This window comes from Lygodium microphyllum, chromosome 26, assembly GCF_053477565.2.
Source record: "Lygodium microphyllum isolate KBCC chromosome 26, Lygodium_microphyllum_v1.1.10, whole genome shotgun sequence".
Taxonomy (NCBI): Eukaryota; Viridiplantae; Streptophyta; class Polypodiopsida; order Schizaeales; family Lygodiaceae; genus Lygodium; species Lygodium microphyllum.
This window is the reverse complement of record NC_141160.1, coordinates 109,616,754-109,633,492: the sequence shown is the minus strand read 5'-3', so window position 1 is coordinate 109,633,492 and position 16,739 is coordinate 109,616,754. Positions and strand designations below refer to the sequence as shown.

General features: G+C 40.7%; 1 protein-coding gene across 3 annotated transcripts in view; it reads right to left on the bottom strand.

Annotated features, from left to right (window-relative positions):
- Nucleotides 1-1,573: 1,573 nt before the first annotated feature.
- LOC148013668 (calcineurin B-like protein 3) overlaps nt 1,574-16,739 on the bottom strand; it is a 132,280-nt gene continuing 117,114 nt past the window's right edge. For all 3 annotated transcript variants that reach the window (XM_087667557.1, XM_087667559.1, XM_087667558.1), the window contains 3 exons: nt 2,948-3,060; nt 2,721-2,825; nt 1,574-2,382 (listed from right to left, as the gene is read on the bottom strand). In XM_087667557.1, the coding sequence (XP_087523683.1) occupies nt 2,768-2,825; nt 2,948-3,060 (171 nt within the window). In that variant the 3' untranslated portion in view covers nt 1,574-2,382; nt 2,721-2,767. The remainder of the gene's footprint in view (nt 2,383-2,720; nt 2,826-2,947; nt 3,061-16,739) is intronic.

The window sequence follows — 16,739 nt, the reverse complement described above, 5'->3', positions numbered from 1 at the left end:
ACCAAGGCTTTATCAACCCTTGATATTCACCTTGGGGTGCTCCTACCTTTTCTAGCAAAAGAACGGATCCTTCAAACTTTCCATTGACTATCAAGTATTGAATCAAGTTATTATTATTGAGAATGAGTATCCAATCCCCATAACCAATGAGATCTTTGAGAGGTTATAAGGTTCCAAGGTCTTCTTAAAAATTAACCTAAGATTCAGATATTACCAAACCCATATAAAGGAGAAAGAAGGAGAAAGACATCCAAACCCATCTTCAATAGAAGGTATGAGCATTATGAGTTTCTTTATATGTTCTTTGGCCTAAGTAATGTTGTGATTACCTTTAATATATTAGCATATGATATTTTCATGCCTTAACTTGACAAGTGTATATACTCGTATTTTGTGATTATATCTTAATCTACTCAATGTGATATAAAGAGAACCTAGGCCAGAGATCCTAGAGACTCTCAAGATGCACACAACCTATGCTAAAAAGAGCAATGTGTCTTCTTTTAGAAAAAGATTGAATATTTGGGTTTCATCATTTCTGAACCTGGGCCAGAGGTCCTAGAGAATCTCAAGATGCACACAATCTATGCTAAAAAGAGCAATGTGACTTCTTTTAGAAAAAGATTGAATATTTGGGTTTCATCATTTCTGAAGCAGGAATAAGTTGTTGGCCCCACTAAGGTCAAGGATGCACAAGATTGGCTACCTCCTTGAACTGCCAAGGAAATCTGAGGATTTTTTGGACTAGCAAGATGGTACCACATCTTTATCAAAGATCATGCTTTAATTGTATCTTCTATTATAGAGCTACTCAACAAACCAATCTCACATCACTTGGACCAATTGGGAGTACGAAAGTTTTAATAAGTTGAAGGGCCATCTTAACACTACCCCCATCCTAAAGCTAGCTACCTCTAGCAAAGGTTTTGAAGTCATTATTGATGCCATCATCCTTGCAATAGGGTGCATTCCAATACAAGGTAGCGGGTAGCATCTTGAGAAGAGGGGATCGCTCACATGAATATGCCAGTCTATCATATGGATCTAATGGTAGGGAATTGTAGAATCCCTCCTTTTGACCTCTGTTACACATAGAAGAGTATCTTTGAATGGAGATATTTAAAGGTTCAGTAGGAAAAGGTGCCACTATAAATTTATAAAAAGGGGATTTTTCTATTAAGCCTTGAACACACATGATAGTAAGGGTTTACATGTAGCAACTACCCCAAGTGTAAGCATACTCCTCTTGTAAGCTCAAGCCTTACGAGAAAAATTATGCTATCTATGACTTGGAACCAAAGTCATATATAAACAGTGTTTTCTTTCACTACAAGGAAACAGTGCTATAAGTGAGAAAATAGACTCATACTGTGATCTAGGAAAAAATGTCCAGCATGTTTACTAGCATGTATATGTTCGCATGTACAAACCCACATCTATAAGCAGGTTCAAGTTCTGCACTTAAGCCGCGCATATAAAGTCAACTGTAGACATGGCAGATTCTGATATAAAATGAAACAATAAAAGCTGTATCTCTCTCAAATGAGAGAATCAATATGACCACATAATCTGTTTGAATGGCTATGCTTTATAATCTAACAAATCAAAAAGCAGCTGACCCCAAAAAAGGACCCTCACAAAGGTGAATACTCATGTGCACTTGTACACCTTGTTTCTTCATGATTGGCACTACTTCTAACTCTTAACAACAGATAACATGCAGCATTCATTGCTTAAGAAACCAGACTCTCTGCAGCAAATGCTCCATTGTCCATTCACCTACTTTTGTTACAGAAAGATTGCGCAATTCTTTTTCATTTCCACTCACCAATCCTCAATATTCAGCAAAACGGCTCAATGTTACATATAAAAATGGCATGATCAAGAAACTGATCTGTGTATGTGAGTGGAGTCCAAAAAATGATTCAAATGGCATGATCAAAGAACCGGATCTGTGCATGTGAGTATAATCTATAAACTGCTTCAAATGGTGTAAGGAAAGAACTGGATCTGTGCAGGAGAATGCTTCAAACAGCATCACCAAAGAACTGGATCCGTGCGTGTGGGGGTAGTCTTAAAAAAGGCTTCACATCATACGTGGAGGACTTGGGCTTATATGTGCAGGCGTTACTTGCTTGAACCTGCTGTTGAATGCCTTCAGATTCTGTATATGATAGGCAGCCTTCATATGCTGGCTGTCGTTGCAAAGCTAAAACATTTTCCATGCTGATGACTGGTAGCAGAATGCTCCAACCATGAAGTGTCAAGGAAATGAATTCATCAGCCATTTGACGCTGAAAGCTTGAAGCTGCCCTAAAATTGTCAAAATCCTTCATTTAAGTTGCTACTTCCTCAGCATCAATCCATTAAAATCTGCAGTACCTGCTTGTTTGATAAGGTTTCATTAGTTTCTGCCAGCCTAGGACATTGGACTTTTCCAATTAGAAGACCCTCTTTAAGAAACAATCATGGTCAACTATAATAGCAATCAACATAATGTGAATGAATTGAAAGTTTCGTTCAAGGATGCCTGCTAGTTAGCAGCAACTAAGAGTAATGAAGCTTTCCCTTTTCATCTTTTCTTCTTTGCACCAGATCATACACAGGCTAATTAAAAAGGCTCAAGTAGGAGAGGCATTTTTCTTCAGAAAGTGTAAAGTTTGGTCGCAATAATACAAAACAGTTTCCTTTTACAAGGTGTTAGTTGTAGATATACTTACCTGATCCAATCAAGAGACTAGGCAGAGCACTAAGCTTGGAGGAGATGCTAAATATCGTCAACTCGAGAGTGAAACACAAAGCTTGGAAACGTGGTTGTTATATCCCTGTCACACAAATTTCACAAGTATTACTTAGACACCTTTGCATTTGGACTTGTATACATCGTCCTTTATTGAGATACTCTTCCCACAGTAGTAACTCAGAATAACATAACGTGTAGAGTTACCTGAGATATTGCAGTGTCATGTTTTTCAGGAGTGAAGGGTGTTGCATAACCAAGCTTCTCCAGTCCTCTTTGTCTATCTTTCCATCTTTATTTTTGTCAGCCTCCTCAAATGTCTACACAAAATCAGATAACTAATAAACCAAAATACTGAGTGATTGCAAAGTCTTGGAGCAAGAAGACGATGATGACGCTCCTGATGTGCATGAACATTCCCTGACCTCAGACATTTAACAGATCCTATATTGCACTTCAAGATCTGCACAATGCACTTGACCATAAAATGGCCTGTGTAAGTAGTTTGTACCTTCCAGATGAACAGAAGTTAAGTAATCAATAGGGAGATCCTTGAATTTCAATCATGTTCTTTACAGCACCAGAGCCTTTCTTAATATATCTCCTCACAAACTAAACAGCACAATTGTCTGGCATTTCCCGTGGAGTTTTTGTAATTGTCTTATAGATGTTTTACTAATGTAAATGTTTTCTTCTTGCTTGTCAGGTATCACCACAGCTTCCCAAAGGAGCCCCTCTATGTGACACTCATCAAGAGCATAAGCTAGTCCATAAACAGATGCAGCCACTATTATTTAATGATAAAGTGCCCAAAGTAGAAAAAGATGTTAAAGTTTAGATTGAGGTAATGGATGATTATTTATTTTCCTGTTACCCAAACTAGTGCAGTCAGTCAATTGATGCTGGCACATTTTCGTCTGACGAAAATAGCCAAGATTTGCAGGAAGAAATGTTGCAGAGAGAAGCATTGCTTCAGAAACCAGCTCATGGAAAACTGTAAAAGAGGTTGTTAAGGAGCAAGAACTTTCTGTTGAAAATCAGTCTGAGTTTGTGGCCGTCAAATAAAAATCTATTAGTCTAAAGGACTATCTATTACACTAACTCGCAATACTCCGAAAGTATGCTCCAATATTGATGGCAAAAACATTAGTTAGCCCCTTCTGCCAAACTGTACCCCCCTCAATCAAGGCTTTCAAGCTCCAAGACCAACCAACATTCAAAATGTAGTGACCCATGTTAAGGCTCTCACAGCAGAGCTTACGGAGTCTTGTGATCACTGAAAGAAGCTAGCATTAGGGGAACTAGATCAAGTCACAACCACGATCAACAACCAAATCATATTGCTGTGTGTGACTAGCTGCACTCCTCTTCAAGCGGTACCTTGCTGCATTCACCAATTCCAGCCCCAGAGACTGCTGCATTTTGGTATCCAACTTGCTGCCCCTCCACTTTCAGCATCATCTCAACTCTGACTGCCAGTGGTTGTAGCACTTGGGATCCATCTCTGGTGGATATCACTCTCCAACTACCCCCTCAACCCACTCCCACGAGAATCATTGGTTGTTGAACAGCTTTCCTTTGAGCATCTTATACACTCTTTCCCGTATTTACAGCATTCATTCATTCACTTCAAAGTTCTCTTTCTTCTACATTTTGTGTTTGGCATTTTTGCCTTTGTGTTTGAGTTCTCTATGTTCAAGTCATGGTCATACACTTGGTGTTTTCTTTGTCAAACCCTAGCACATCACCACAAAGGTCTTAGCACATACGTCTACATGTCCAATGCCTACACACACACATCTAGACACAAAGGAACGCCAAATTAGCGAAGGCAACTATTTGAATGCTGATTCCCAAAGAACTACATGAGACATATGAGAGGTAAATTTTAAAGCATACTCATGGCATTGAAAATTCAATTTATTCCTCATGTATGCGATTGGGTAATGTGTCACAAGGATGTAAAATTTTGAGATGCTTTAATCATACTAATAACATTTCCTTATATTGTTAATCAAATGTGCAAGGTTGTTTAGTACATGTTGTGCACATGGCCGTTATTTCATGGTAATAGGCCAAGGACCCCAAGGATGCAGTGGCTGTCAAAGGCAAAAGTTATGATAAGTTATGCCAACTAGGCTTTGGGGGTCAGTTGGTGTTAATTTTGACCCTAGGACAGTTATTTGGCCAATAAGTGTCGGTGGTGACACTAGGGACTAGCATTAATTAATTAATTAATGCCAGTATAAAGGGTCAACAGAGATTAGGAACCACTCCAAGTTGCAAATGGCCTAGCGAATTTAAATATGGATAGGCACAATTAATTTTGGGCAGGGTCAGAAGAGCTAAAATTAATTTTTATGATGACTTAATTTTGAAGATTAATTAAATAGCTGAATAATGTTGAAAAATGGATTTAGAAGGATGGAAATTGACAAAAATGCCCATGCAAACCGAGAAAACGTTTTTAGCGGCTGGGTCTCAGCCATTCAGTCAAATTACAACTTGGGAGAGAGAGAGAGAGAGAGAGAGAGAGAGAGAGAGAGAGAAAGCTGCTAATCCATTTTCTGATCAGAGAACAGTAATTTGTTGCAGAAGACAACCATTTGGGGGCCTCAATAGGCAACAGACAGCAGGGAGTCACCTTTTAGGAACTAGCAATAGCATTGTTGATTAGGTGACAACATTTTGGAGGTGCATGGCAATAGGTGACTGCATTAAATGCAAGCTGGAGCAAGCAACAGGCAGAATTTAGAGTTTTCTCCTGAAGAAAATCAAATTTCTCTCTCATCTTGGCTTTCTCTAACCTTCTCCAATCCATTCTCAAGAGATCTCAGTATTTCTTAGTCATTTTGAGTATATCTCAGTCAAATTTTGTGGACAACAGAGAGATCTCTATTGTAAACCCTAAATTTCTGCAAAAATTAGGGTTGAGCAGCCACTTGGGACCCATGCCAATAGGAGAAGGCATTGTACATTGAAATCAACACCTGAAATTCATGGAATTGACAAAGATTTTAAATGCCAACCCACTGTGAATTGGGGCAACATTTGATCAATTGGTGGTTGCATTTGTGCAATTTTTGGTTGAAAATCAAGGGGCAATTTGCTCAAATTGCTTGTTGATTGTATGTACAACAAGAGGCTTTAGGATCTGCAAAGGAGATTGTGGAATCTCAACTTATACTCAATCCATTAGTAATTAAAGTTAAAGAAATACTAAAAGGGGCGCTAGTTTTGGAGCCAATAGGGTGTCTATTGTCCAAGGTTATTAAGGTAAATTGTGCATTTTAATTTATGTTTATTTGCTGATTACTGTAATTGAGTGCTTCATCAAGGAATTACTACCGTTTCCAAGAAGGAAGGCTATTTTCATGGATCCATTTCCAAGATACCACTCAATCCCCTGATTTGGTGGGCCCAAGGCATCTAATTGCAAGCCAAAGCTTTGTGTTAGTGCTGATTTTGGCTCTTAGCTAAGAAATTACAGCAATATGTCTTCATACAATGAGATGCAATCAAGCAATGATGATACCTCTCAGTATGAACATTCATATGAGAATGAAGAAAATGCAATGCCTAATCTTGGACAAGCCTCGGACCATGGACAGCAAGCTAAAAATATTGTTGTTGGGCAAGTTACAGGGCCTTTAAGGCATAATAAGGCTGACGATCAGCAAAGTGAGAGGAATTTGATGACCAGTTCAAGAATTGGATGGAACAGCAACAAATCTCTTTGCTGAATTGGCAAAGGACCCTCAATTTACCTGATTTTTAAATGCTCCAAAGAAGGACAATAAAGGCAAGAAGAAGAATATATCTTCTATACCTTCGAGATAGCAAGGTCTACCAAAGGTAATAACAAACCCTTCATTTAAAGCTCCCAAAGATGCTAATGAAGTGAAACAGTTGGTACCTATAGGGCAAGGAATGCAAATGCAAGGCCATCATGGAAGTGCCAATCCAATGGATTTTGGACAGCCAAGCATGCATGCTATACTGGGATAGCTAGGATATATTAGTGGAAGCACAATTTTTCATACTATGGTTAGACAAGGATCCCATACAGGAATGTATGGCACAAATCCCCATGGTATGCAACAACCAATGCATGGTGTGCAAGGCCCAATGCATTCAGGTATGCCTCGAAATATGCAAAACCCTATGTATGGCAATGTTGGCTTGATGCCTAGGGCACAAGGTAGCATGTTTGGTAATGTATCTATACCCTGGAAAGCTTATGGGGCTCAAGGAATGAATGCTGGTCATGCAAATGCTCCGTTTAGTATTGGTTTTGATGTAAATTCAGCGAGTGCACCCTTTTTGCAACAACCAGTGAGTGTACCTTTTTTGCAGCAGCCAATGTGTGACAACTTGACACCCAAAAGGGTAGCAAAAGACTATGATGAGGGTGAAAAAGCTGTGAAGTTTGAGTTTTTCAGTGGTGTACAAGATAGGCTGAAAGCTTTGACTTTCATTCAACAGTTTGATGCATCCTATTCAAGGAGGAACTTCACCAAGTCCTTGAAGATTCAAAAGGCAACCACTTTCTTGAAAGGGAATGCATTGTAGTGGTGGTCCACTCTTTTGATGCAAGGTAGAGCACCGTCAACGTGGGTACAATTCAACCAAACGTTTATATCAAATTGGTTGACAAGTACCTTTGAGGTGGACATCATGAAAATTTGGAATAAGTTGGATGCTAAGGAATGTAAGAATTTGGAGCAATATAATAAGAAGTTTTGGGATGCATTGCTTTCTATTACTTCTTATCGCCCCATACCCTTTCATGAGCAAGTGGAAAAATATGTTTGTGGGCTCCCCAAAGAAATCAAGGATTTTTGCATTAAATCCACTGTGCTTAATATATCTTAGCTCATAGAGACTACTACTACAGCCAATGCTTTGTTGCCTAGAAAGGATTCGGGCTTCCTAGAGAGTGGGAAGAAGCCAAATAAAAAGTTGTCCAAGGTTAAGAGAAGGGGCAAATCATCTAAAAATCAGCCTGTGAAGAGGCCAAAACAGCAAAGAAAGGGCTCGAAAACATTGGCACAATGTAGGGAATTGATGCCTACAAATCAATGTTTTGTTTGTGAACAAGAGGGTCACATTGCAAGGGCTTGTTCCAATAAGCAACAAGCTGAAAAACCAGAAAATCAAGGAGTTTCTAAAGGAAAGAAGCCCAAAACATCAACAGGATTGGTGCTCGATGTTGTTAGTGATTAGTTCAATGATGATGCTACTGAGTTGTGCAGAGCATGGGGAAAAATTAGGAATCAATATGCATTGATTTTCTTTGATAATGGTGCATGAGCCGACTTCATCTCTATTGACATGGTAGTCCATCTAGGTATCAGAAAGGATGAGACGGGACCCATGGGGGAAGTTGGAATGGCATATAAAGGCCATGCAAAGCCTGTCACACCACTCATTAGGAAGCTTCGGTTGCATATACATGGATATGTGGACAGCAAAGAGTTCTTGATTGCTCCACTTGAGGGTTGTGAGGTATTGCTTGGTATGCTATGGTGTCACCATATGCATGCGGTGATTGATTCTTGTGCAAAAGATATCACTATTCAACATAAGGAAAAGACACTCACACTTGATGAAAAGTTGAAAGGTGAATCTATCCATTTTGTATCAGTAGCTGCCATTTCTAAAGTAATAAAAAATCATCTTTCAGTGTACTTGATTTTTACTAAGGATAAAGATGATAGTGAGAATATTGGGAACGTGTCTAAGTTAGAGAAGATTCACATGTCATTTCTGAAAATGTATGCTAATTGCTTCTCTCAATCACTTCCAAGGCAGCTACCGCCTAAAAAGCTAGAAGATCATGGCATAGATCTTATCCCTAGAAATAGCCCACCTAATAAGCCATCCTATAGAGTTAGTGCAGCCCAACAAGAGGAGACTATGAGTCAAGTGAATAAGCTGTTAGAAAAAAGACTTATTCAGCCCAGCTCATCTCCTTTTTGTTCTCCACTGCTTTTGTTGTAGAAAAAGGATGGTTTATGGCGTATGTGCATTGATTATTGTGCTCTGAACAAGATCACGATAAAGAATCACTTTCCAATTCCTCAGATCGATGATGTTATGGATAGATTGTAGGGAGCAGTCATATTTGGCCATATAGATTTGAAAAGTAGATATCATCAGATAAGCATTAGACTGGAGGATGTCTCTAAGATAGCTTTCAAAATATCCTTTAGACTATATGAGCTTCTTGTCAAGCCTTTTGGGCTTACGAATGCTCCTACCACTTTCAATTGAATAATGGATCGCATTTTCAAGCCACATAGAGGATTTGTGGGTACTTTCTTTGACGACATTATTGTCTATTCAATGAACGAGGCAGAGCATAGAAGACACTTGGATATTGTGTTCAATGAACTGTGTGAGCATAGACTGGTTATCAATGACAAGAAAATTCGGTTCATTAAGTTCTTTTTGTATGAAATCCACTTTTTGGGGCATATTGTATCGGCTAATGGTATTCACATGGACCTTGCAAAGGTTGAGGTAATATGATCATGGCCACCTTTGAGAAATGTGCACGAGATCCACAGCTTCTTGGCTTTATACTCTTACTACATGAAGTATGTACACGGGTTTGCTGAAATTGCATCTCCATTGCATGCTTTGTAGAAGAAGGATGTGCCATTTAGATGGACAACAATGGAAATTTCAACATTTGAAAAGTTGAAGGAAAAGATGACTTTAGATCCTATACTTGTGTTGCCCAATCTAAGGAAGTCATTCATAGTTCACTGTGATGCATGTGGTAATAGCATTGGGACTGTTCTTATGCAAGTGGCCGAGTTGTGGCTTATGAAATCTGAATTCTCCATGGTGCAAAAAAGAATTCGCATGTCTATGAGAAAGAACTCTTGGCTGTAATTCATGCACTGTCTATGTGGAAACATTATTTGTTAGGGGCTAATTTTACATTGTAGATAGACCATCAAACTTTGAGGTACTTTCTGACATAGACAAAGTTGTCAGAGAAGCATATGAGATGGGTAAATTTTCTCTCTATGTTTCATTTTCAGATTGTACATATTGATGGTAAAAAGAATGTTGTGGCCAATACACTGTCATGTAAGCCACAAATTTCAGCCATCGGTATGGTTTATCACACTGAGTTGGATGCCATGAAAGAGCCATATGTTGCTAATTTAGACTTTGCTAATGCTTATGATCAGCTTCACAATGGCCAGAGGCATGAGCACTTTGTGCTAAGAGATGGATTTTTTATGATACATGGACGGCTGTGTGTCATAAAGTAGTTACGGACTAGAGTTATCACTGAGAGTCATGCTCATCCTTATGCAGGACACAGAGGTATTGATGCCATGGTCAAGGCAATGGAGAATTTCTTTTATTGGCTATCTTTGAGGCATGATGTAAAATACTTTGTTAGGACATGCATCTTATGTTAGAAGGTAAAGCATGATAGGCAAAAGATGCCAGGTTTATTGAAGGCCTTGCCTATTCCAGATAGGCCTTGGTAGAGCATTGCGATGGACTTTATTTTTGAGCTTCCTAGGATACCTACAAGGAATGATGGAATATGAACTATCATTTGCACGTTTAGCAAATAAGCCCATTTCATTCTAGTGAGGAAGAAAATAAAGGTTAATCATATGTCATGATTATTTTTACAGCGTATCTTTAAGTACCATGGTATGCCAGAATCGATCGTTAGTGATTAAGACCCTCGAATGACCAATTTATTTTGGAAGGGGCTGTTTGAGAATATGGGTACGGATAGTCAGTTTGAGGAGGCAAATTCTACAGTGTTAGATCTTTTGACGTGCTATATTTTAGACCACAAGACATAGTGGGAGTACTATTCGCCCTTGGTTGAGTTTGCTTACAACACGTAGCGCATAGTTCCACTGGCAAAGCTCCATTTGAGGTGGTTGGGGGTAGCAAGAAGGTACCACCTATCTTGCAAACTAAGGATAAGATCTTTGAGGTTGACCGTTACATGGAAAACTTGAATGCAGCCTAAGCAAAGATAAAGTATACACTTCAAAGATCATAGGAAAAGCAAAAGAGCACAGTCAATTGTCATAGACGTACTTTGCAGTTTGCAAAGAGTGATTATGTATTGTTGTGTTTTGAAAAGGCAAGGCTAAAAAAGATGAAAGGAAGAGAAAGATTGTATCCGAAGTTGAGTATGAGATACTATGGACCCTTCCAGGTGTTAAGGCCTTTTCATAATGCCTTTTATGTCAGCTTGTTAAGGCCTTTTCATGGTGATATGCCAGAGGATACATCTGCTGGAATTCAGCCTGAGGTTGAGGATTTGGATGAGATTTTGGTACGAGAGCAGATCTTGACACATAAGGAAAAACAGGTCAAAGGTAAGATTTTTAGGAGATACTTGGTGACATTTCAGAATTATTCACCAATGGATACCGAATGGATTGAAGAGGATGACTTGGCAGACCATCCTCAGTTGTTGTAGCTTTACCTAGATGCCTTTCAGTTAGAGCTGACTTTAGTTCACGTTCAACAAAGCAAGGGTCTAGAGTATTGCCTGATACTCAAGGGGGAAGTAGCACTTCCACTCCACCAATTGTGGACAGCTCTCATATGTAGTGGATCTCGAATGTATCTAGCATGCATCCAAGATACTATGTTGAGAGTATGTTTGCCATGAGGTCACTACTTAGCATACTAGTCACTATGAGATGTATGCAGATGAGTATCAGTTCCACCCGGGCACTAGAACTATACTTTTGTATCAACTGATGATAAGTTTGGCATGGATTTTGCCTCAATTTTGAGATAAAAATTCTGATTAGTTTCAGCTTAGTTTTTTATCAATTTGAGAACCGTTTATGGTCACCTTTGGGATAAGTTTTTGCATTGATTGCTGGTCGGTTTTGCAATGAGTTTGTGATCAGTTTGGGGTCACATTTGCAGCAATTTGTGATCAGTTCTCAAGTCAGCAAGTGATCAGTTTACCATCAAACTAAGCTCAGTTTTCAATGGTTTACTGCTGGTTCCATGGATAACAGCATGTTAGTAAATACCATTGATAGTTTTAGCTATGCTTTATGCTGAATTAATGATTTTCTCTGGTTGATAGTCAAAACAATTGAGAAACATGAGTTATGGATGCATCCAATGAGTTTCTAGCAACAGTTTTCAACTGATTTTCAATTTTGTTATATGTATATGCTGGCTGAAAATTTTCTACAGATTTAGGGCATGTAGCATAGTTGGACAACAGTCGACAATGTTGTGACTGATGCCTTATGGAACTTCCAATGCAGTATGCTTTTCCTCTGGCACAATGCAATGCAATCAAGAACAATTGTAGGGATTTCAAGGGGAAGGTCTATCATGAGGACATGAAATTTTGAGATGCTTTAATCTTGCTCATAACATTTGATTAAATTATTAATCAAATGTGCAAGGTTGTTTAGCACGTGATGCACATGGCAATTATTTCATGGTAACAGACCAAGGACCTTGAGAATGCAATGGGTGTCAAAGGCAAAAGTTGTGATAAGTTATGCCAGTTGGGCTTCGAGTGTCAATTGGTGCTAGTTTTAACCTTGGAACAATTATTTGGCCAATAAGTGTCGGTGGTGAGATGGTGACACTAGAAACTAGCATTAATTAATTCATTAATGCTAGTACAAAGGTTGGGGACCACTCCAGGATGAAAATGGTCTAGTGAATTTAATTATGCATGGGCACATTTAATTTTGGACAAGGTTACAAGAGCTAAAATTAACTTTTATGATTATTTAATTTTAAAAATTAATTAAATTGCTAGATAATGTTAAAAAATGGGTTTAGAAGGCTGCCACTTGGCAAAAATGCCCATGCAAACTGAGATAATGTTTTTGGGGGCTGGGTCTCAGCCATTCAGTCAGTTTACAACTTGGAAGAGGGAGAGAGAGAGCTATTGGTCCATTTTTTTATCAGAGAACAACAATTTGCTATAGAAGAAAGCCATTTGGGGGACCTCAACAGGCAGGGGACAGTAGGGAATCACCTTCTAGGGACTGGCAACAACTTTGCTGATTAGATGACATCATTTTGGAGGTGCATGGCAATAGGTGATTGCATTAAATGCAGACTGGAGCAGGCAGCAAGCAGAATTTAGGGTTTTCTCACAAAGAAAATCAGATTTCTCTCTCATCTTGGCTTTATCTCACCTTCTTCACCCCATTCCCAAGAGATCTCAGCATTTCTCAGCCATTTGAGCAGATCTCAGCCAAATTTGGTGGACAGTAGAGAGATCTCTGCTGTTAACTCTACTTTTTTGCACAAATTAGGGTTTAGCACCCACCTTGGGATCCATGTCAACAGGAAAAGGCATTGTGCACTGAATCAACACCTGAAATTCGTGGAATTGATAGGGATTTTAAATGCCAGGCCATCCATTGTGAATCGGGGTAACATTTGGCAAGTTGATGGTTCCATTTATGCAATTCTTGGGTGAAAATTAAGGAGCAATTGGCCCAAATTACTTGCTGATTGTATATACAACAAGGGGATTTTGGATTTGCAAAGGAGATTGTGGAATCTCAACTTATAATCAATCCATTAGCAATTAAAGTTAGAGAAATACCAAAAGGGGCACCAATTTCGGAGGGAAACAGATGTCTATTGTCCAAGATTATTAAGGTAAACTATGCATTTCAATTTATGTTTATTTTCTGATTGTTGTAATTAAGTGATTAATCAAGGAATTACCACCCTTTCCAAGAAGGAAGGCTAGTTTCATAATGCATCATGTTAGCAACCAAAGATTTGTTTCATCTCATGCCTATTTAATTTATTTCCATAAAAGATTCCATTTCTTGGGGACACAAGTTTCATTTATTTGGTTGCATTCCTCAACAATAATATGAGTGAAATAATTGAGTTGTCTATTAATCATGCTCTAATATCCATTGTTCATATCATTTCAACTTACTTGCATGATTTCATTTTTATTTTTATGGGGTAAAAATCCCCCTCAATGACAAGGATGTCACTCGCTTGTGACGGCAGCACAATGCGTTGCGCCCCATTTCAACTTACTTGCATGATTTCTTTTTTATTTTTATGGGGTAAAAATCCCCCTCAATGACAAGGATGTCACTCACTTGTGACGGCAGCACCATGCTTTGCGCCCCAAAGACTCTCAATGTCTCTTTGGTGACTTCCATTTGAGGAGGGTACACTCTAGTTTAAAAATCCCGAACTTGAATAGACCCAACACATTGATTAAAGCTTACTTGTAAAACTCCCCTTTGAGCATGTAAACCACCTCTTCTATACTTATGACTTTAAACCTTTTCATCATCAAGATTCAATGACAACCTAAATAAAACATTTTCCTAATGGTGCTTTGGTCTAGGCAAGAATGGAAGTGATGATGACAAGGCTGCACATGGGCTACTGCGCATATACGTGCGCACGGAATCCTGTGAAGTATTAGGCCCAGGATCCGCTAGGCATGCATCCAACTTTTTACCTTTTTTTTTACGTGCCTCAATCCAATCAGTGCTACGAGAATCCAAACCCAGGACCTGTTGTTTGCCTTTATCCACGACATTAGGTGGCTGAAGGGCCTCCTGTGTCGGAGCATCAAGCACCATGTCATCCTTAGGCAGCACAACCTACGCATCCTCGGAAGACGGTTGCCTTTCAAGGCATTCGGCCATAAAATGCCCCAATTTACCACATGAAAAGCAGTGGCCTGCAAAGTTGCCCCATTTCAAGCGAAAATGCAAAGGATGCATGCCCAAACAATTGAGGCGAAGCCACGCAGGCCTTTTCCTGGCTGTGTTCCATAACATGCATAAACGGTTTCGATTCATAGCCCTAAGGCTTGGGGGCACCAGCACTGTTCCCACAACGGCCATCGCATCCTTCAACAATGGCCAATAAACCGCCGGACAATTTTCCACTTCCACCCATACCGGGCATTCTCGTTGAAGCAGACGCTGGAAATCGCCCATAGGGCGCCATGGTACAACATGGACCAAGCGGCAATCAAAGAATAATGGCAGCTTGGACAGGAGCTCAGCTCGATGTGTTTCCGATTTCAACAGCACCTCATAAAAGCCGCGAGGTCCAAGGAAGATCTCCTCAACACACTCCCCTTGCAATAAATGGTGCATCCACTGGCGAATATGTGAAAGCACTGGGATCCTGCCAGTGAAGAAAAGTATAACTGCACGGTCATAAAACACCGAGAAGGACCGCAAGATTGATTTCGGGTCCACCGTGGCTTCCAGCACATCATCAGTTCCCGCGTCAGAAAAAGTTTCATTGTTGTGCTGGACATAATCGCCAAGCAGAGTATTGGCAAAGTCCAGCAAATGCTCCCAGTCAATCTCCTGCGAATCCACAGGATTAGAGGCAACCTGCGCATAGGAACGTTCCTGAGGACCCATTGGCTCGTCAGAAGTATGATTGGAGCGTTTGCCCGCAGGCGGCAATTCAGAACCCGGAGGCATCTCCTCCGTGCAGGGCACCATATCCTCCGGCTCCTCTGTATCGGAATCAGGGCCAAGGGCTGCCACCGTCCGGTCTAGAAAATCCATATCCAGGCCAGCCATACTGTTGTCTTCTCTCTCTCTCTCTCTCTCTCTCTCTCTCTCTCTCTCTCTCTCTCTCTCTCTCTCTCTCTCTCTCTCTCTCTCTCTCTTGCGGTGTCTGTGGAAAGGCAAGGCTGCACTGTCTCCGTGTGCAGGTCGCAGAACCCAGAGGCGCAGGCTCAGGCACGAACAGAGGATACGGCCTCTCGCAGGGGCGACGACCACGGCGGCTGACTGGCGAGGGCAGCGTCCGACAGGCGAGGGCGGACAGGTCTGGCAGGCGATGGCGGCTGTCAGACGATGGCTTCTCAGGCGGAGAGCAGCTGTGCGTAGGTGGAATAGGTGAGGATCCGTTCAAAACGGCCAGTGGTGACAGGTCCCCTCTCTCGCACAGGCGATGGGGCGACCAAGCGAATAGACGACAGGGCGACCAGGCGAAAGGACGACGGGGCGACCAAACGAACGGACAACGGGGCGACCAAACAAAAAGTCACAAGCAGAAGCTCGATGTCGACGTGAGATGCAGGATGAACCCTACGCAGGGCTGGCGTGATGTCACACCTGTCGTGAGGACCTGACGCGACGTACTTGGTGTGATGTTAGACTTGTCGTGGTGTCAAACCTATCAGGAGGGACCGGTCGTGATGCTAGACCTCTTGTGAGACAATATTCCTCTGACGTGAGGCAGACCTATCGTGCAGCAAACACCTCTTTGGCGTGAGGCGGACCTGTCGTGAGCAAGAATGTACTTGGAGGTCTTAACTCCTTGAGCTGCCAAGACTGGCATTGGCAAGACTTCTCTCTCTCTCTCTCTCTCTCTCTCTCTCTCTCTCTCTCGTAAAAGGTAATTGTATTAATTACGAAAAAAAGGTACAAGTGTACATGATTACAAGATACACGATGGCTCTAAGCCATCGTGTGTAATCTCTCTTTCTCTCTCACACAAGTTACATGATTACAAGATACACGAGGGCTCTAAGCCAACGTGTGTAAAATCTCAGTAGTAAGCCACAAAAAAGTTACACAAGTCATGGCAAAGACCCAGAGGAAATTGCCATATGCCAGGGAAGCAAGTCCTCCCGAGGGAGCAAGTCCGAGTGCCGAATGAGATCTATATGCCAATGCAAGAGACCTTTAAGCCAAGCAATGTGTCTTGGTACATTAGAGGCCGAATCAAAAAGAAAGGCATTCCGAGTGGTCCAATTGTGCCAGCATCCTCACTATCTGAAAAAGTGGAACAAGATCTTCATATGCAACTGTGGCGGTGTGGGGTATTTTGGCTGCACAAAAGCCCAATCGAAAGGGGTTAGAGAGGACCCCACCACTGCATGCCAAACCTGTGATAAGAGCGACCAGATATTCTTGGCGAGCAGACAAGAAATAAATTGATGTCGGGCCGATTCCACAGTAGTGGTACAGAAGAAACAATTGCCATT